The 19,229-nt window shown below is 56.9% G+C and overlaps 5 protein-coding genes across 5 annotated transcripts; 3 read left to right on the top strand and 2 right to left on the bottom strand.

The window, feature by feature from the left end:
• Positions 1 to 76: 76 nt before the first annotated feature.
• On the top strand, positions 77 to 4,234 carry PHYSODRAFT_308484 (hypothetical protein; the record flags this gene model as incomplete). The annotated part of the gene is made up of 2 exons (XM_009515904.1): positions 77 to 4,004; positions 4,059 to 4,234. 2 exons carry the CDS (start codon positions 77 to 79, stop codon positions 4,232 to 4,234), a joined length of 4,104 nt encoding a protein of 1,367 aa, XP_009514199.1.
• An 85-nt stretch (positions 4,235 to 4,319) lies between these two features.
• PHYSODRAFT_293066 (hypothetical protein) lies at positions 4,320 to 8,804 on the bottom strand (the record flags this gene model as incomplete). Its single annotated transcript, XM_009515903.1, has 7 exons — positions 4,320 to 4,394; positions 4,474 to 4,736; positions 4,782 to 7,249; positions 7,325 to 7,516; positions 7,602 to 8,021; positions 8,102 to 8,158; positions 8,254 to 8,804. 7 exons carry the CDS (start codon positions 8,802 to 8,804, stop codon positions 4,320 to 4,322), a joined length of 4,026 nt encoding a protein of 1,341 aa, XP_009514198.1.
• Positions 8,805 to 12,765: 3,961 nt separating this feature from the next.
• Positions 12,766 to 13,373, top strand: PHYSODRAFT_320792 (hypothetical protein; the record flags this gene model as incomplete). The annotated part of the gene is made up of 4 exons (XM_009515902.1): positions 12,766 to 12,775; positions 12,856 to 12,932; positions 13,000 to 13,163; positions 13,205 to 13,373. 4 exons carry the CDS (start codon positions 12,766 to 12,768, stop codon positions 13,371 to 13,373), a joined length of 420 nt encoding a protein of 139 aa, XP_009514197.1.
• A 924-nt stretch (positions 13,374 to 14,297) lies between these two features.
• On the bottom strand, positions 14,298 to 16,025 carry PHYSODRAFT_477925 (hypothetical protein; the record flags this gene model as incomplete). The annotated part of the gene is made up of 3 exons (XM_009515901.1): positions 14,298 to 14,723; positions 14,811 to 15,779; positions 15,831 to 16,025. 3 exons carry the CDS (start codon positions 16,023 to 16,025, stop codon positions 14,298 to 14,300), a joined length of 1,590 nt encoding a protein of 529 aa, XP_009514196.1.
• Positions 16,026 to 16,365: 340 nt separating this feature from the next.
• Positions 16,366 to 19,161, top strand: PHYSODRAFT_308481 (hypothetical protein; the record flags this gene model as incomplete). The annotated part of the gene is made up of 2 exons (XM_009515900.1): positions 16,366 to 17,514; positions 17,584 to 19,161. The coding sequence occupies 2 exons, from the start codon at positions 16,366 to 16,368 to the stop codon at positions 19,159 to 19,161; spliced, it is 2,727 nt and encodes a 908-aa protein (XP_009514195.1).
• Positions 19,162 to 19,229: the final 68 nt, after the last annotated feature.

The following is a 19,229-nucleotide window of genomic DNA, read 5'->3' as shown; positions in this document are numbered from 1 at the left end:
CTGATGTGGACCACTTTTGCTAGTCAAACATTGCGATCTTCCATCAAAGGTCATTTGTGTCATTCTGCTTGTGTCAATGCCTCCTCTGAGGGCATATCTCGCCCTCTTCCTCTTGTTATGCAGCTCTTACCACCCAACCGAAGCCGGCACAGTGCTGCAGGTGACTCCTGAGAACGAGGCCGCGCTCACGTTGGCCGCGCAGCTCTACCACGAGGCGCAGGACGCGTCCGAGCTCCAGGACAAGGAGAGGCTCTTCCGAGAGAGCATCGACGCGTATCCAGAGCTCGCGCCGGCGTACAACAACTTGGCCATGCTGGTGCTTGAGCGCCAGGGCAGAGACGAGACGATGCAGCTCCTGCAACGAGGACTGCAAGCTGCCGAGGCCACGAACGACCTCGAGACCGTGGCCAACATCCGCAATAACCTCGGGTTCGTGACCCGTGAGGGCGGCAAATGGAGCGTCGCGCACTCGTTAGAAGCTCTTCGCCACTTTGAGGCTGCTCTGGGGATCAACCCGGACTTTGTGGGGGCGCTGTACAACAAAGCGTCGGTGTATTTGGCTCTGCGTCGGGATATGGAGTCCAAGGAGCTGCTGCTGAGGGTTCTGGAGCTTGAACACGACAACCGGCAGGCGCATCTGGATCTCGGAAGGATTTACTTTGAGCATGGGGACCTGGAGAAGGCGCTGCAGCATGAGGAGCGAGTGATTGAGCTGTCGACCACCACCAAGCAGAAGCTCGAGGGGATGCACAACAAGGGCGTCTTCTTGAAGGAGTGCGGCTTCCTCGCTCGGGCGTTGACAGTGTACGACGAAATGCTGGCGATCACATCGGTGGAGTCTTATGTATTGGTGGATATGATGAACGCTAAGCGGTTGTTCTGTGACTGGAAGGGCATGGAGAAGTTAGAGAACCAGGTCGTGACTGCCGCCCGGAAACAATTCGACTTGGAAATGCCGGAAGAACCGGTAGAGTTGCTGCCGTACGACTCGACGCTGCTTAAACTGTCCGATAATTTCCGCAAGAGGTTGGCCACCAGAGCGTCAGAGAAGTACGAGCAGCCCAGTACACTTGAGCTGTTGCCGTCGCCATGGATGGAGAACGAACCGACTTGGGATCGCCCTTTGATGCCGGAACGCTTGAAGATTGGCTACCTCAGCTTCGATTTCCGCGATCACCCCATGGGGCACCTCACTCTGGGGTTCATTGAGCAGCACGCGGCGCTGGCTCAGGGTGTCGACACCATTTGTTACTCGTACGGCCCCAATTCAGAGGCCTCCGCGCCTTGGCGACGTCAGTTTGAAGAGAAGTGCGGCGTCTTCAGGGATCTCCTCGGAATGTCGGACCTTGAGGCCGCTCAGACCATAGGACGGGACGGGATCGACGTGCTGGTAGACCTCATGGCGCACACAAAGGGGGCGAGACTGGGGATCCCATCGCTCCGTCCGAGCAGGATCGCCGTCAACTATTTGGGATTCCCCGGGACTATGGGCTCGACCTTCACTGACTTCGTTATGGTCGACAAGATGGTGGTTCCTCCCGAAGTCGCTGCGAAGACCATGACGGAACAAGTCGTTTACCTGCCGCACACGTACCAAGCTAACCGGTATGAGGTTTCCATCGCGTCGTGTGGCGCTGATACCGAATGTCAGCGAGCGAACCGGTCCCAGCACGGCTTACCCTCTGACGCTGTGGTCTTCTGCAACTTTAACACCATCAACAAGATGGAGAGCGAGTCGTTCTCGGTCTGGATGAGTATCCTCAAGCAGGTGCCCAAGAGCGTTCTGTGGCTGCTGGCTCCATCCGGTGTAGACGCTTCTCGGGTCAAAGAGCTGCTTCATGATCAAGCCATGGCGCATGGGGTCCTCCCGTCCCGAGTCATCTTCGCTCCAAGAGTAGACAAGTTCTCGCATCTCGCTCGAGTCACAGTGGCCGACCTCTTCTTGGACTCGTTCATCTACAACGCGCACTCCACAGCTGCAGACGCGCTTTGGGCGAACGTCCCCATCGTCACCATCTGGGGGGACACGTTCCCGTCGCGCGTGGCTGCTTCACTCATCCAGAACGCAATCCCATTCCCGGAGCTCATTTCGCACAGCGTGAAAGACTACGAGCGTACTGCGGTTTACCTGGCCAAGACCCCGAAAGTTTTGCGCCATATCCGCAGCTTACTTGCATCCCACACGTTGACATCGCCGCTGTTTAACACCAAGCAGACGACGGAAGGCATTGAAGCTGCATATGAAGCCATGCACGACGTTGCCAACCGTTTGCATCCCTTAGGACGGGGCCCCAGATTCCAGTTGGTCGTCCATCCAGAGCACACTGCGGAGGCGTTCGGCAACGCAGAAAGCTTCCACGCTCGGGCCGACGAGGCATTGAAGCAGGGAATTTCACTCCAGGAGTCGGGGGATTATGCAGGCGCTCGACACGCGTACACACGCGTACTTGGAGCGAGTCCAGGAAACCCGGACGCAGTCCACTTGTTGGGCACAGTCTTCTACCAGACTGGGGAGCTTGAGCGCGCGGTGGAATACATCACGCGAGCGGTGGCTGCGAACCCGCACGTGTCGTGGTATCACTCCAACTTGGGCGTGGCCTACGCAGCAATGGAGAAGCTTGGTCTGGCTCTGACGGAGTTTCAACTGGCGCTGCAACTTGATCCCACCAACCGCGTGGCGATCTCGAAGCTCGGCGGGCTGTACACAACACAGGGAGCGCTTGATGAGGTCGTCGATCTCTACGCCGCGTACGGCGACGCTGCGTATTTTGCCGCTCGGCATTCAAGTGCAAGCCAAGAGGAGATCGAGAAGGCCTACCTGGACTACTCCGACGCGCTTGTCAAGACGGAACGATCCTTGGACGCTATTCAGCTTCTGGAATCAGCAGTCCAGCAACACCCAACGCTCTTCCAGCTCAGCTACAACTTGGGAGTCCTGTACAACGAGGCAGGGAGATACGACGAAGGCAACCAGCGTCAGTTCGCAACGGTGCTGGCTCAAGGTCGCTATCTGTACGAGACGAAGGGGAAGCAGGTCAAGAAGATCCCCCGTCCGGAGCACAAGGTGGTCATCGCCTTCTACTGCCACGAGTACGGGCAGGAGTGGTGGGAGCACTGGGGGCCGTCGTCGCTGGAGACAGGTCTGGGCGGGTCGGAAGAAGCGGTGGTCTTCCTCGCTCGCGAGCTGCAGAAGCTCGGGTACTGGGTCGAGGTCTACGGCGATCCCTCCCCGCAAGATATCTCCACTCTCGACCAGGCAGACGAAGACATCGTCCGATGGTATCCACACTACGCGTACGACGTGGACGATAGAGGAGTCGACATGTTTGTGGCTTGGAGGTACCACATCTCGCTGGCCATGGGCCAAGCCGCTTGGAAGAAGTTCCTGTGGATGCACGACCTCCCCCAAGAGGACGCGAAGCGGTCGTCCGAGCTGCTGAACTCCGTCGACGGGATCTTCTGCCTCAGCGACTTCCACGCCTCCATGTTCCCCGACAGCTTCCAGTCCAAGATCACCGTCAGCACCAACGCCGTCGATCCCTCGTTCTTCGTCCATGGGCCCAACCACGCCGATCGATTCGTCTACGGCAGTTCACCGTCGCGCGGACTGTACGCGGTGCTCCAGGCCTGGCCGCGTATCCGAGAGCTGATCCCCACAGCTGAACTCGCGGTCTTCTACGGCTTCAGACCGGCGTTCATGAAGTGGGGGCAGTCGCAGATGCCCAACTTCACCGAGTGGATGGTCGAGATGAACCGCCTCCTCACCGAGACTCCAGGCGTGCGCTACGTGGGGCTGGTCAACCACGCGCAACTGGCCAAGGAGTACTCGTACGCTGGCTTCTACCTGTACCCGACGACGTTCTCCGAGACGAGCTGCATCTCACTCATGAAGGCTATGGCGAACGGCGCCATCCCCATCACCAGTCGCTTCCCTGCCTCGGCGCTGCCTGAGACCGTCGACGAGTTCGATCTCGGTCCACGAGCCCTACAACAGAAAACAATCGGTACGTTTAGCCACCTGCAAACTGAAGAAACTCGCTCGCTAACTTATCCAACAGTTGACGATCCAGAGTGGCTGGAGCTCTGGATACAAAGCATCGTCGAGGCCGTGCGCGACGAGCAACAAGCGGCCACGGTGCGGCACCGGATGAAGCGGTTCGCGCGCAAGAAGTATCGCTGGGAACACATCGCACTGCAGTGGCATCGAGTGATATCCAGGCCACGGTTTCCGTGACGATCATAACATAAAATACAAGCAGGATCCGAGAAATTCGTCTTGGAATCTTGCGTATATTGGCTGCTAACACCCCTTCCGTACCTTACAGGTTTAGCTTTGTGCGGCACTTCTTGCAGTACCAGTCATCTGCGGGGACAGCATCGAGCTTGGCACATTTCTGTTGTGAAAAGCAGCAAACAAAACAACAAGTTAAGAGGAAGCCATACACTTCAAATTGCAGACGAGCACAGACGTACCAGATGGAACACGCGGTCGCAGCCCTTCGTGCCGTCCTCGGAGCCGCAGATCACGTGCGAGTCCAGCCGGATCTTGTTCTTCTTGCAGGCGCCACACGTCTGCAGGTTGCACTCGTTGCAGAACCACTCTGTGTCGGGGATCTCGGCCAGGCCGATGCAGTTGACATGAAAAGCGCGAGGGCATCCATCACAGCAGAGCAGCTCGCCTCCGAGGCCACACACGCTGCAGTCGACGTCCCACTGGTCTTCAGGGGCCTTCGGTCCTGTGTGCGTCTCTACATGAGCGTGCCGCACTGGAGACGACTTACTTGAAGCTGGGCGGGCGGAAGACGTGGTGGAAACTGCAGAATCGGACTCGGCGCCGCTGTCTTCCGACTCCGAGTCATCGGACTTGGCCTTGCCCAGCTTGGCCTGTTTGCGGGGCCGACGCCGTGACGTTGGCGAGTTCGAGCGTCTTGGCCGCTTCGACGCAGCCTTTCCGTTCTTCTTGGCGCCATTCACTGGGAACACAGGCTTGACCGTCGTATCACACTCGTGGCAGAAGATCTTCCCGCGAGGAATACGGCGCAGGCCGATGCATGAGTAATGGAAGACGTGCGGGCAGCCGTCGCAGCACAACAGCTCGCCGCCTTCGGTGCAAATGTAGCAGTCTTCCTCCCACTCGTCCACCGACTCGCGCGTCGGACCTTCGTCGTCCTCCGCGTCCTCAAACTGCTTCTTCTTCTTGACAGCGCGCTCCTTGCGAGACCGCTTCTCCTTCTCGCTCTTGGCGCGCGTCTTCATCGCATCTTCATCCGACGCATTCAAGAAGCCCAGCACCTCCAGGCGATGCACTAATGACGCTAACGCAGTTGCTATGACAGCGACCGTCTTGCCACGCTTGACATTTTGAATCCAACGCTCGCGGCAATACTTGGACGGCCACAGCATCGAGCCGTCGTCTACAGCCAGAACTTCTTCTTCCTCGTCGTCGTCCTCTTCGTCACTCCTGTCGTCGATCTTGTCGTGCTCTTCACTGGGGTTAGGAGCATCCTTATTCGCGTCAGTACCATCGGCTGAAGCAGCAGCAGCAGGCGCCGCAGCCGCAGACGCTCCCTTTGGCTTGGCCTGTGCCGCCATCACTTCATTCTCTAACGCCAACAATGGGGCAGCGAAACCTTCGATTGTCTCGATGTCTTCCAGAGATTTACGCCACGCAGCGCCGCCATTTTCAGGACGGTCAGGCCACGTGGAGCCGAGCGTGCGCAGGCACTTGGAGATCCAGTCTTGCGACTTCAGCAGGTCGTCGCGGAACGACTCCACGCTCGGCTCTGCATGCTGAACAGACTTGCGCTTGGGATGCTTGTCATTCTTCCACTGCAGGAACTCCGTAGCCTCGTCCGTTGACGAGCCTGATGTCCGTTGCGCGCGCTTCTTACTCTCCTCGTTCAGCAGGTCCGAAATCAGCAAGCCAGGCTTCGAAACAGGCATCTCCTCCGTGATTTCATCCATGTGATCGTTCAGGGCTGAGCGAAGGTGAGCCTCACGAGGCACACGCTCGTCGAGCGCCTCCACGAGCGAGTTCACCTCCGTCTGGGACGAGTAGCAGAACCACGTCGCGTTGCTGTCGTCGTCCTCAGGGATCAGCCCGTCCCTCGGAGACCCGCTCTTCGCCAAGGACTCGTACTTGCGCTTCACCTTATCGGAGGGACCAGGTCTCTCCACGTAAATTCGCTGTAGATCACCTCGAAGAATCCAATATCTAAGCTGGTCCCGGTCTCGCCCGATGGGCTCCGACCGAACGAAGTGCTGACGCAGCAGAGCGTTGAACTTGCGCTTCTTCACCAAACCTTCTTCGTCGCGAGCAGCTTCAGCATCCAGAATCTCCAGAACATGGGTTGCTGACACGATAATACGGTCCGGAAGACCACACTCCTTGCCCTTCTCAATCGCACTTCGAAGCAGGGTAGCGTCCTTGGACGTCAGTCCATCAGTAATGCCCTTCTTCGCTGCGGCTCGCTTCCGTTCGATCTGCTCCTGCATTTTCTGCTTGCGCATCTTTACCTCCGCCCTCTGTCGAAGCCTCTCGCGCTGCTTGTCCAGCTTCTTCCTTCGCGCGATGTACTCGTGGCGAGAAATGAACTCCTGCATCTGCAGCTTCTCCAGCTCCTCTTCGTTCTTGGACAGAGCCTCCTCGCTGTATGCGAGGTCATCCAAGTCCGAGTCACTAGCTGAGCCAGTGTCGCCATCGAAGTCGCTCTTAGTTTCCTCAATGCCATCAACCGAGCTACCTCCCTTCTTGTCGTTCCCCAGCCAAGACTTCATCGACGTCTTGTTCGAGTCCACGATGCTGGCCAGCTCCGCGCGCTGCTTCTCGCGAAGCTTCTTCTCGTCCTCAAGCGTAAGCTTCCGGTCGATGATGACAGTGCGATTGTACTCCTTGGTGCCTTGGATAGTTTCACTCAGGTGCCTGGCAAGCAGCCGACGAACCTTCTCCGTACCAGCGAAGCGGCCAACCAGGAATTTCAGCAACGCCAGCTTGTGCTGCACCTGTAGCGACGGGTAGTCAGTCTCTTGGAGCGCTCGGAACGCGGCTAAGAACGTCGATGTCGAGTGTGCTGTGTAGCGAGGCACAGCCGCAATCAAGCTGCACAAAACAGACGGCCACGTGAGAGAAGAGAGCATCGAGCGAGTTGGCACCCCAACGGTCAGCGGGGCGTGCTGAATCTCGTATCGGTATCGCTCGCTGTCGTCAATCGAGCCTCCCTCGTCATCCGAGACATAGTCCTCGTCCTCTCTGCATTATGTAAAAAAAAAAGATGTTAGCAAATGCGAAGAATAAAACACGATCGAAGTGCTCGCAGCTTCGTACCTGTCCTCCAGGATTTTCTCCAGCAAGCACATGTGGACCTCGGTCAGCATCGGCGAGTACTTGGGGTACGTTAGCGCGCGACTGAACTGATCAACTGTTACGTCCGCGAGCTCTAGAACGTCGCGGAACGCGTAGATGCAGTCCCACACCGCCAGCATCTTGCCCACATACTTGGCCGGGATGTCTGCAAAACTGCACGGCATCGGTCTGCAGACACACAAAACAACAATGTCAGTAACCCAGCAACAATAAAGCACCCAAAAAGGTTGCAACGCACGTCGGTTTGTCGGGGCGCGACGTGTCCTCCATGACTTCGGGCGGGATGTCGTCGATGCCGCGCTTCTTCTTGTTGAGCGCGTCCTCCTTCTTCCTCAGCGCCGCGTCCTCCTTCTCGAGCTTCTCCAGCCGCTCCTTGGCCGTGCGCACGGTCTGCGCGAGGTCTTCCGCGAGCCTGCCGAGCTTCTCCTCCTCCTTGTCTTTGTACTTGATCTTCTTGCGGCTCAGGATGCGGTCCTGCATCTCCAGCACGCGCTTGGCCTTGTGCTCGATGGCCTCCACCGACTTCTTGGCCAGCAGCTCCTCCTTCATCTGCTCGGCCTTGCGGCGCTTCGCGTTGCGCTCCAGTTTCTCCGTCTCGCGCATCACGCGCGCCTTCTCCTTCGACTCCTTCTTCAGGCGACGGCGGTCCAGGCACTCACTGGCAAAACAAACAAATCCCAACAGGTTAACTAACACCTACCTGAAACATGATAATAATACCCCATATTTGCCACGTACGTGCACATTTTGCAGTACCACTCGCTGTCCGGGATCATGTCTACCGACATGCCCAAGCTGCAACAACAACAAAAAATAATCCCTCGGTTAGCACTAGCCTAACCAGAAAGTACCCATTTTCTCTAACCTGCAAAAAATAAAAAAACACTTACCAGCTCATGTGGAACGCTCTGGGGCAGCGATCGCAGCACAGCAACTGGCCTCCATCCTTGCAGATGTTGCAGTACCAGCGGTTGTGGTCGGCCCAGCCGTCGTCCGCCGTCTCGCCGCTCTCGTTGCCGTCCTCCTCGCCCGAGTGCAGGGGCGTGTCGATGGCCACATCTCCCGTGGTGGCAACACTCTCGGCGTCCTCGTCGCTGTTGTTGCAGAGCTCCACGACGCTCAGCATGTGAGGAGCGTCACCGCCGGCGGCGGCGGCAATTGGGTCTCTTGGCTTATAAATGGGCGGATTTTGCCTGCCTTCCACTTTTTTGCGGACCTTTTTGGCGCGCGCTTTGGGTCGGCCCGTGTCTCGGCTGGAGAAGACCGAGGACTCGATGATGCGCGCCTTGCCCGTGTACTTGGCGGGCGGCGGAGGTGACGCTGGCGGGGGAGGCGGAGGAGGAGGTGGGGGAGGCGCGTACGTGCCGTAGTTGCCGGGGTGGGAATGGGCATAGTACGGCGCGGACCCATAGCCCTCCAGGTCGCTGTCTCCGTCGCTCATTTTCGCTGTCGGTTAGGATAGTGTTAACCAGGTTAGAGAAAATGGGTCCGCTTTGGTTAGGCTAGTGTTAAACGTGTCCGAGGTGTTCACATACCTGTACAGGCGTCCAGGCGCCGCCAGAGAGTGAACCGCGGCGCGATACGACGAGGACGAGACGCACACACGCACAGAAGCGAGCAAGAGCTGGCGCAAAAGACGTTCTTAACGCTTCGCTGGCCTCAAGTCGCCGGCAAATATGGCGGGTCGCTCGCTCGATTGGAATTGAGTTTTACGCTCGTATGCCCCCGCCAAAAACGGAGGAACTGATAAGTACGTTCTAAGTACGCCGTGAGACTAAGTACGTATAGGTTGTTCAAAGGTAGTGATATTAGGACTTTGTGTGAGTGTCGTTTCAGTGTGGTACACATACTAATTAGATATGTACTTTGAAGGGAAAGACTGTCATATCTTATGAAAGGGGGTTGCGCTGCGGCCACGTCCACCCCCAGCCGCTAGCCAGCCAATCTTTTCTTCTCTCGCGAGTGGTTACGTGGGTTCCTCCTCGCTTCCGCGTCCGATTGCAACCATGTACCCCGAGGTTCAACGGGATTGGCTGCACTTCTTGGGTTTGCATTTTCGATGCCGGCAAACCGAACTAGGGACATTGGTGAACGAAAACTTCAACTTCATGCTGCTCAATGGCAATGGAATATGCATATCGGTGCCGAGTTGCATTGGGCTCCAGGCAGCGGTGACCGCACATTACCACCGTCAAGAGTTTCGGTAGCAATTAGCGAACAGCAACTATCGGCGGTAGTGGTTGAGATTGCAGTGACCCTGGTTGTGCTTTTATTGTTTGTTGTCGATGGTGTAAACTTCGACAATTCGAGTTCGAGAAATCGCTTTTCCTTAGTAATGCAGGCAACGCTCTGTCGAGGGGGGGGTTCCAGGGTACCTTTGTCTGGTCGGTTCGCCCGTAAGTGCTGAGGCCCGTACTGCTGCACCGGTCCTTGTTGTCGGAACCTTTGGTCCTATAAGTGTCTGGGTGGCATTCCTAGCGTAGTCAATCTAAAACTCGCAGTTGCCCCTGTACTTTACTATGATGTCAGAATCCAAGATGCGTCATTTCGTCTGGGGGTAGACTAATGGTTACCGCACACTTACCCGGTCACCACGGCACCCTGCCTCCCGGATGTACGATGCTAATGAGCCGATACAGTCGCCGTTCCCCTATTGCTGCTGCACAATAGCCATGAAGTTTGTTTAAGGATAGCATCCTACCAGTTTTGGCTTGGGTTTTGGAATGAGGACCCCTGAATATGTGTTCGACGCAATTGTTTGCACTCAGTGCGCGGGCTGAGTAACAGAGCAGCTAGCTTCAGCAAGAGTAAGCGGGTATGCGTCAGTTGCGACCGTACAGTGCTCAGGGCGGTCAATAGGCAACGACTAACATCGCAAAACTCAATTGAGAATCCGTGCGCACCGATACGTTTCTGTAGCCAAGCAGTTCATCCTAAGCCTATCAAGTAACCGTGCCACTAGCACTTGATCGCAGGTCAACGTCACGTAGCTCTATACAGGCGAGTAGCATGTACTGCATGGGCTTCTGATAATGAAGTATCACGCTACTAACGCTAGTGCACGAAAAGCGACATCCGGCGGAACACCTTCATCGGAGGTGTGCGTTTCCTGAGCGGTGATGAAAAAAATCATGAGGTGAATGGCGGAGAGCAGAACGGGAGATGCAACGCCAGCCGTAAGGCTCGGGAGGAGTTTCAGTTCGACGGGCTCCGGTGTACCGGCCCTGACATACAGTTTGCAGGTGTTGCTAAAATTAATATGGCTACATAAGGTCGGTATCTTTAATTTTGTTATCAGATTGATCAATGCCTTCCGAAGGTGTTATTGAAGGCAGCTTAGACTCGATAAGCAAGTTGAAGGCTTCAAGCTAAAGTTATGACGCTACGAGCATTGCTGTTGCAGTCACGCTTTTAGTGGAGCGACTGTCAAGACTTCCGAAAATCCTGACGTTGCTGCAAGATCTCCATTAGCAATTGGGCCAGATTTCGTGGAGTACTGGGCGACGGGTGTGGCGGGTGGGATGGTGAGCTATCGTGGTACCAGTAGACAATTATGACGAGGGTGAGCAAATGAGGACGAATGTTTCCGTTGCTACACCAAGACACTGCCGACGGAGGAGTGTCGTAACTATTTTTCCTTGGCGGTTTGCTGCAAGAAATGCAATTACGCCTACAGTGTGATGCTGCTGGAGCTTCGTGCTAGCCCTTCACATGCGAGACGGATCATGTCTTGTGATGTAATAGACGCTCGGTCTCCCCCATTCAGGGCGATTTCCTATCCATTACTCTGTTCATCCACTGTTTGGCTCTTTCGACCGACGAACACGTATCATCGATCAGCGCAATATCTGAAGAGCTCTTTGCTGCGGTACTCTGAGGCTGAGTACCGGTAAACTGCTTCACTTAGCTGGTCTCACCGAGCAACCATGCACCGAATGGCACACCTGGTTAGCGAGCTTTTAAGTGTGTTTGAGACTTCTGGTGCTATGGAATCTGTACAGCCAATGCTAGATCTGACTGCCACACCGCGACCGACGAGTTCGTACCTTTGTTGCCGTATCATACAGTGGCGAAAGCTGCACCAAGTGGCCCAGTTGCAAAGTGGTTACGGGTCGGCATCCATCTCAAACCGACGTTCACAGAGGAAAATTTGTTCGCCAGGGTTCTAAGACTCGAGTGCTCGTGATTTGGCACGTCACGCAGCCGAAACGAGTGCGAAAGTTCCTTTAATTCAGATTGCCCAGCGAGGAGCTTCATTTGATTCGAACTGCGCGTTGTTCTCGGCATGGGTTGCAGGCAGGGATCCCGAAAAATAAACATGCAATTCAATATATTTATATTTTTTTGGTGTCAATAATTTATTTCCCGAACATCCGAAAGAAACACCAATATTTATTTTTGCTTCGTGTCCAAAAACTTGCTTAAAGTATGCAGATATGTAATACAACTCTCCAATATCAAGTAAAATAATTTATTTTTTATGTTGACACATTTCAAAAATTACGTATTTCAGCTCTACAGCAAAAATCAGTATATATTGTATTTTCGGGATCCCTGGACCTGCAACTTGCGCATTGCAATGGAGACGCATATATCGAAAGTGTTCGAGGTACAGATCAGGAGACCGGTACAAACAGAACTACCTGACAGGGTGATAGTTGGTACTCCCTTGAGCAAACGTCGAAATCCCAAGGGTTCCAAGCGACATCATATCTACCTCTTCGAGGCTTCGTATCAACTACGCATTCATAATACAATCAATAAAGGCGGCAGATCAGACCTTCGTCTCAACAGAACTATCCCATTACAATAGATGGTTGGTGCTGCCCTTGGGGAAAAAAATAAAACCAAGGGGGTGAAGCTCATCATTTCTGCCACATATAACAACAAAATAGGCTGCACGAGCGGTAAACAAATGGAGTGACCGAGCGAAGTCAGGAAGGGAGTTGTTACTCAACAGAACAGCTGCGCATTGACAAGCAGTGTTGGTACTGTGTAGTGGTACGTTGTAGGTTTTCGCTGGGAAAAAGTCGTCACCCTTCAGTATCGGTCACTCCTACAAAATACACAGACTTCCGTAAAATACAGCACGGGTCACTCAGCATACAGGGCGTAAAGGGCCGTGCTTGTACTAGCAGGAGAAGGCCGCAGTGCTCTTCGCTCTCTCAATTGTTGCTGGCTTACCAACCATGACGGTGCCGACATCTGCCTACACCTGCCGACACGATCTATCATTGGTGAAAATGATGAAATTCCATGATTGGTCTAAAGGGCTACATTGACACTTCTCCCATTTCAGTGCGGGAGGGCGGCGACCCTGCGGCGACCCTGAGTGCAGTACCTGCGCCGTGACCTGCGCTACGCCCCCCCCTCCCCAGGCTACGCGTGCGTGGCGTGTGGGCATGCGCAGGCGTGATGGCTCGTCATCGCCAGCAAACTGGCCCTCTCTCCTCGCTCAGTGTGAGGGCACGGCGGTGCGCCCCTCCAGCCAGACGAGAGAGAGGACGACCAGGAAACCCACGGCAGGAAGCGCGATGGACTGAAGGCACAGGGTGAGAACATTAATAGCGTGGAGGAAAGCGAGGGGGCGAGGACACGAAGGACGGCGTGCTGACGAATGCCACAGAGGGTGACAGAGGCCTCAAGAGCGCGAATGGGCGGCAAGAAGACCAAGAGCTCGAAAGGACGGCGGAGGGATCAAGTGTGCGCAGGACGGCGAGGGGACCAAGGGCTTTAAGTTCGCGGAGGACAGCAAGGAGACCAAGGCCACCAAGTGCGCGGAGGACTGCGGAGGCAACAAGTTCGCCGAGAGCAAGAGCTAGGAGGAGGAGATTGATGGAGGGCGCCTGGCGGTGGCGCAGACGATGTCTTACCACCCACGCTGGACATCACGCGGGACAAGAAGAACAAGAAGAAGGTGCCCAAGATGGAGAAGATGCGGAGGCTAGAGCAGCAGACAGCACGCGGTGTGGAGAGCCAAGGGATCCACCTCCTCCTGCAGCAGACGTAGCAGTAGCCGCCCGCCATCACGGCAGCCAACAGCAGCAGCAGCGCAGCGGATGTGCGCGTTGCGCCGGCGGCTTTGAGTTGTCGATAGCTGGGTGTGACGAGAGGCACGCTCGCTGCTGGCGATCTTGGGGAGGAGTAGGACGTGGTTATACGGCTGCTACTGGTGGTGCCTCCGCCGCTACAGGGTGGGGCGACGCTTTCTACTAGTGCGGTGGTGCTTGGTGGTGCAGTGTAATGCACGAATATTACGTCTGTAGTTATTTATTTTAACATTGAATAAATTAAAGTTTGATGCCTACTTTGAACTCTCTACGCTGCACAGTCCGCACCTCAGTCACTGAGGCTCAGTGGCAGCGACAACAGCGGCTTCGGCAATGCCCAAAACAGCTTGTGCCATGAATCAGAGATGGTTCGGGCGTTACCGACGAAACTCGGTTGAATTTGTAGAGCAAGCGAAAGCGCCATACAGAACGCTTCAAATAGGAAAACAGAAGCAATACAATGTCATAGTAAAGTGTCGGCACCGTGCAAAATATGTGTATAATCACCTAATTACTTAATTTCACTATAGGTGGATAACATATCTCGACAGCCCTGCATACATTATACGTCGGCAGGAGTGTCGGCGGTTCATACACCTACCCCTAACGTGGATGATTGGATAAAATACCACCTATCGCCTTTCTCATTCGATAATAATCGGTCATCGCCATTTGATTGGACCACGGCCACCATACAGTGGCTAAGTATAAAATCATATGTGTCGGCACCGTCACGATATTTATCCGTATGTCGAAGTGAAGCCAAAGATCTCAAGCCACACATTGCAATTGACCAATCACGTACCACTACCAGTGTATCTAAAAGATTGAAACACAATACTTCAACTACGAACAGATATGGCTACACACACTTAGCAAGTTGGCTACTCTCGACTCAGTTCAGGGTCGTCGCTAAGGTTGTCAATATCCACCTCGTCGTCTGCAGGCAATGGTCTCTCCTCCTCGTGATGTTCCTCTCCCTCTTGAGCTTCTTTCTCCTCTTCCTGTTCTTCTCCTTGGAATGGCTGCTTGTCCTCTGCTGCTCCAACGTCGTCCAGCAAGTTGCTTGCATCCTGCACCTGGTCTTGAGCAGCTTCCTCTTGGTCACCACCACTTATTTGGTTCTCGTAACTTGCTCGGATCGATAGAAGCTCTGTCTTGAGAAGCGCCTCTTCCGACGGAAGTGGGGGAGGATGAGCCTTTTCCTCGTAAATGTCCTGCTCGCCTCCTCCTTGCTCCACCCCTCTTTCGATTGAAACCTCGGCTTCGTACGCTGTAGATAGCACGTGCGTGTGGCTTTCAGCCCCTTGCTTGGCCGAATTACTAGCTTCTTTCAGTTGCAGCTGCCTCTCCTCCGTCTTGCTGTACTCATCGGCTTCTTCGTCTTCCTCTCCGACTTCAGGCAGTGTCGGCTCAGCCGGTGCGGCGGCTGCTGCAGCAGCAGCGTCCTGTTCCTCCTTTTCCTGGCCGAGATGCGAAAACCCAAGGAAGACACGTTGCCTCATTGCCTCGGACTTCGCCTCGAGGACCAGCCACTTGTCGTCACGGCATCGAATGGACACACAAAGTGCATCGCGTTCGGGTGTCGACTTGGCAGTGACGCTGCGACTTCCGTGGATCCCTTGCAACACCTCCTGGATGTTCTCCACGTGGATGCTACTCTTCGTAGTGAGCCGCTTGAAGGTGCCGGCTGCGTTCCAGAACACCACCGTCATGTCCGGTGTAATGTAAAGCGTTCTCGATACGACGCGTCCGCTCTTTTGACAGATTTTCTTGATACCAAGTCCATCCAGAAGTTCGCGGACGAACTCGAGGTACTCGTACATGCGGATCTCGTCGTCTCCGAGGTTCTCGTAGCTCACGTCCTCCTGCGCCAAGGCCTCGCGCTTTTCAGCTTTCACTTCCATCGCCTTTCGGCGAGACGCAGCGCGAATAAAGTCGTCCTTGGTCACCACCCTACCAGGTACCAAGCCCGAGCCAGCGCGCGATGTACGCAGGCTAACAGCCTCTGCCCTGCCAGTGCTTGCTTCACTGAGTCTGGTGCTGCCTTGTCGCCACAGTCGTGCGCCCGCTGGCGGTGATGGAGGAGGGCCAGCGAAGATGCTGGAGCGACTCGGCTGTCTCGGGAGGTGTCGTCGCGGTTGCTCTTTACCCTCTGACAGCCCTTCTTCCGTTTGATATAGAGGAGGCTCGAGGTCTTCCGTCGACACGGCAATGCTCTCATAGGTCTTGGCACTCGCCGCCGCGAGTTGCTGCGTCATGTCGACGTGGAACCGATATCGAGCGTCGATATCTCGAGCTGGGGGCGGTGCAAACAGCCCAGCCAGGGTGTGCTCCAGCCACGCTGACACTCGCTGCAGCAGGCTCTCCGTCTGCACAGACCCCACTACTCCATCGTCCTCCTCTTCCACTGTCACGTGCTGATCTTTCTCCCCCTTGTCCTTGACTGGGTCGTCGACGACCTTCACCCCGCCCTCTTTTCCCTTCGGCGAGCCGAACCAGAGCACGAACGGCGCCTCGCGCTTCTCGTTCGACGAGAATCTCGCGGGGATCACCGACAGCAGCAGGAAGCCGCCCACCACGAGCAACACGTGCACCCCCAGCAGCAGCATCCACGTCGACGAAGTGTCGAAGTGCGTGCCATACGCAGTACGGTACGTGCGCGCGATCGGCACCTTGGCCCCAGGCTGCACCTCCGTCGCAGCAGAGGACGTCTCTCCTCCATCCCCACCTTCAACTCTACTCACCGCCACGCACAACAGCAGCACCCCCAACGCCAGTCTCCTCCTCATCGTATTAATATCCTCTTCTGGCGTATCAACAACCTTTCAAGCTCCAATTTGACGTGCACCACACCAACTCTACTTCGTACTTAGCGCATCATCGCGTCCTCCAAGGCCAATCCCCCACCAAGCAGGTCAACGCGATAGCATATAGGTGCAGGTAGGTAGGATGTACTACGGGCCGAGCCGCAAGCGCTCGTTCGACGACGGGGACCGCGAGGGCGGCTACAAGCGCTCGCGCGTGGACGACCGCTACGGCGGAGGAGGCGCGCGCCGCTACGACCGCCGCGGCGGCGGAGACCGCGACCGGGACCGCGACCGCGAGCGCTTCAGCGAGAGCGACCGCGCGCGGGCCTGGCGGCTGGCCAAGAAGGCGGTGATCGAGCTGGGCGACGGCGTGGAGCGCGAGCAGCTCACGCGCACGAGCGAGCTGCTGCTGCGCGAGCTGGAGCCCGACGCGCAGGACGTGAAGCTGGGCCACCTGGCCACGCTCGTGCTACGCGGCGCGGCGCGGCTCGCGCACAAGACGGCGCTGTACGCGACGCTCGTGGGGCTCGTGAACGCGCGCAAGCCCGCGTTCGGGCGCGAGGTCGTGGCGGGCGCCACCCGGTCCCTGCAGCGCGACGTGGACTTCTTCAGCCTCGAGCGCCTGGACGACGGCGACACGCCCGACACGGACGTGTTCCGCCGCGACGGAGACGTGCAGGCCGTGGCCACGCGCGTGCGCCTCACGGTGCGCCTGCTGGCCGAGCTGTGCTCCGCGCGCGTGTGCAAGGCCGAGGATGTGCTGGCCATGCTGGACTCGCTGCAGGGCCTGTGCACGCCCGACGACTGGGACGGAGACGACGAGACCCACGCGTCGCTGAGGGCGCGCGAGGACGCCGCGGCCTGGAAGGACTTCTTCGCGTCCGTCGTGCTGGACGCGCTGCTGCACAGCGGCAAGGAGCTGGCCAGAGCCTCGGAGAACATGTTCGACAGCCTGCTCAGCCGCTGCAGAGAGTACGTCTCGCACCGCGAGGAGGAGAGCAACCCGCGCGGGTCGGACGCTGGCGCGTCGTCGTGGCGTACACGCCGCCTGCAGCTGGATCTGCTATGGGGTCCTGAGAGCGACGACGAGCTGCCGGCGCTCTGCGCGTCGAGCGACGCGCTGTCACAGATGTGGGAGGCGCTGAATGCTATCCGTAGTGCAGAGGGAGAAGACAAGGCCGCTGCGTGGAAGCTCCCCGGCATCAACCACCCGCAGGATATCTTCGCGCCGGACTTTGAGCAGTCCGAGACCCATACGCTGGCTGTCTCGCTCTCGATCGACCTGACCAAGGTAAGTTGTTATGGTTGATGCTGCTTGATGGGGGTATCGGTGTGGCTAATTGTCTTGTTATCTATGTAGCTGGATGCGAACAAGATTCCGGCGTACACAACGTGGTTTCGCATCCTGTCGGACGAATCGGGTGCTGCAGGAGCTGCTATTGCGACGTTGCCCCCGGCTTCGTACCTCATCACCCGCAGCCACTTCGTCGACGTGCTGGAGACCTCTCACCCGAAGCCTGCTATCGCGGCCAAGCTGCTGCTGAGTCTGTGCCGCGCGTACAACGCCCGGTTTGCCTCTTCTCAGGCTGAGGGAGCTACTCCCGCGAAGACTGAGTACCTGCTGGTGGAGACGCTGCTGGTGGCCGCGCTGAGCGAGAGCGCGAACGCCAAGCTGGCCTACTACTGCTCGGTGCTGTATCACATGGTGAAGACCGACGCGCAAATCGTGTCCCCAGCTTTGGCTGTCGTGGTGGAGCTGCTGTTCCGTGAGGTGCCTACCATGCGCGCGGCTGCCGTGGATTCGTTCGTGCAGCTCTTGAGCCACTTCCTATCGAATTTCGAGTTCAAGTGGCGTTGGGCGGCGTGGTCGTACGTCCTGGAAGCTAGCGAGGACGACCCGCAGCGCCTCTTTGTCAGCGCTGTCATCGAGCGTTGTGTGCGTCTCTCGTACCTGCAGCACATGCAGAGTGCATTGCCTGCCGAGTTCCACGTTCTTCTGCCTCCGGCGCCCAAGCCTCGCATCCGTTTCCAGGCAGCGAAGGAGGAAGATGCGGCTAGTGCAGCGGCTGAAGAGTCCAGTCCTGCGTCGGAGTTCTACCAGTCCGTGACGACTAAGCTGAAGGGCCACCCACCCGCATCCGCTCTGCGCTCGTGGCTGAACGAAGAGCTTCCCCGTCTCGAGATTTCGCGCGCAGAAGCCATCGAAGTTGTGTGGACTTGCATCCTGGAGGCTGGCGCGGCCACGTTCACGCACATGCGTCTGCTGCTCGAGAAGTACGGCAAGCGCAACGAACTCTTCGGCGCCGAGGACCAGCCGATCGAGGAAGCGGATGCCGACGAGCTGGTGCTGGTCAAGACTGTGGCTAACGTCTGGCTCAAGTCGCCGCAGCACATTGGGCTCATCCTGAACGCCATGCTGCGCCAGGGTCTCTTCCGACCATCCACGATCATTACATGGGTGTTCACCGCTGATGCCGTGCAGCAGTACAGTTGGCCGTACGTGTGGGAGATCCTGAATGACACGCTGAAGTTCGTACAAGATGCCATCCTCGCCAAGACGCGGCAGTTGGAGCAGGCTTCGGCACCAAGAGCTTCAGACGACCGGGACAACGAGGACATGCCGGACGTGGCAGCACTCGAGGACGGCCGCAAGCGTCTCCAGGATGAGCTGCGGCAACTGCTCGTGCTGCTGTTCCGTGGCTTCAACCGGGTAATCGGCGAGCACAAGGCTGAGTGCGATTCCGAGGGCTCCGATCCGCGCGACAACTGGTTCCGCAGTGCACTGGCTCAGATGCAGGCTGTCGGCCATCGGTTCCGTGTGCCGCTTGAAGACGCTCTGGACGAGCTCCAGCTCGAGGTTTTCAGCGTGAGCGCCTCGGCTGATGTGGACGCCACCAAGGTCTTCCAGCTCGTGCGCGACTCGTACCGCAGCGCGTAAGAATCCGCGCGCGAACGCAAGCAAACCTCAACCTTCCTGACTAGAACACAAGAGCCAAGAAAGAAAAT

Source organism: Phytophthora sojae, assembly GCF_000149755.1.
Source record: "Phytophthora sojae unplaced genomic scaffold PHYSOscaffold_1, whole genome shotgun sequence".
Taxonomy (NCBI): Eukaryota; Oomycota; class Peronosporomycetes; order Peronosporales; family Peronosporaceae; genus Phytophthora; species Phytophthora sojae.
Note: the sequence above shows the minus strand (reverse complement) of the source record. Positions and strands in the feature narration are given on the sequence as shown.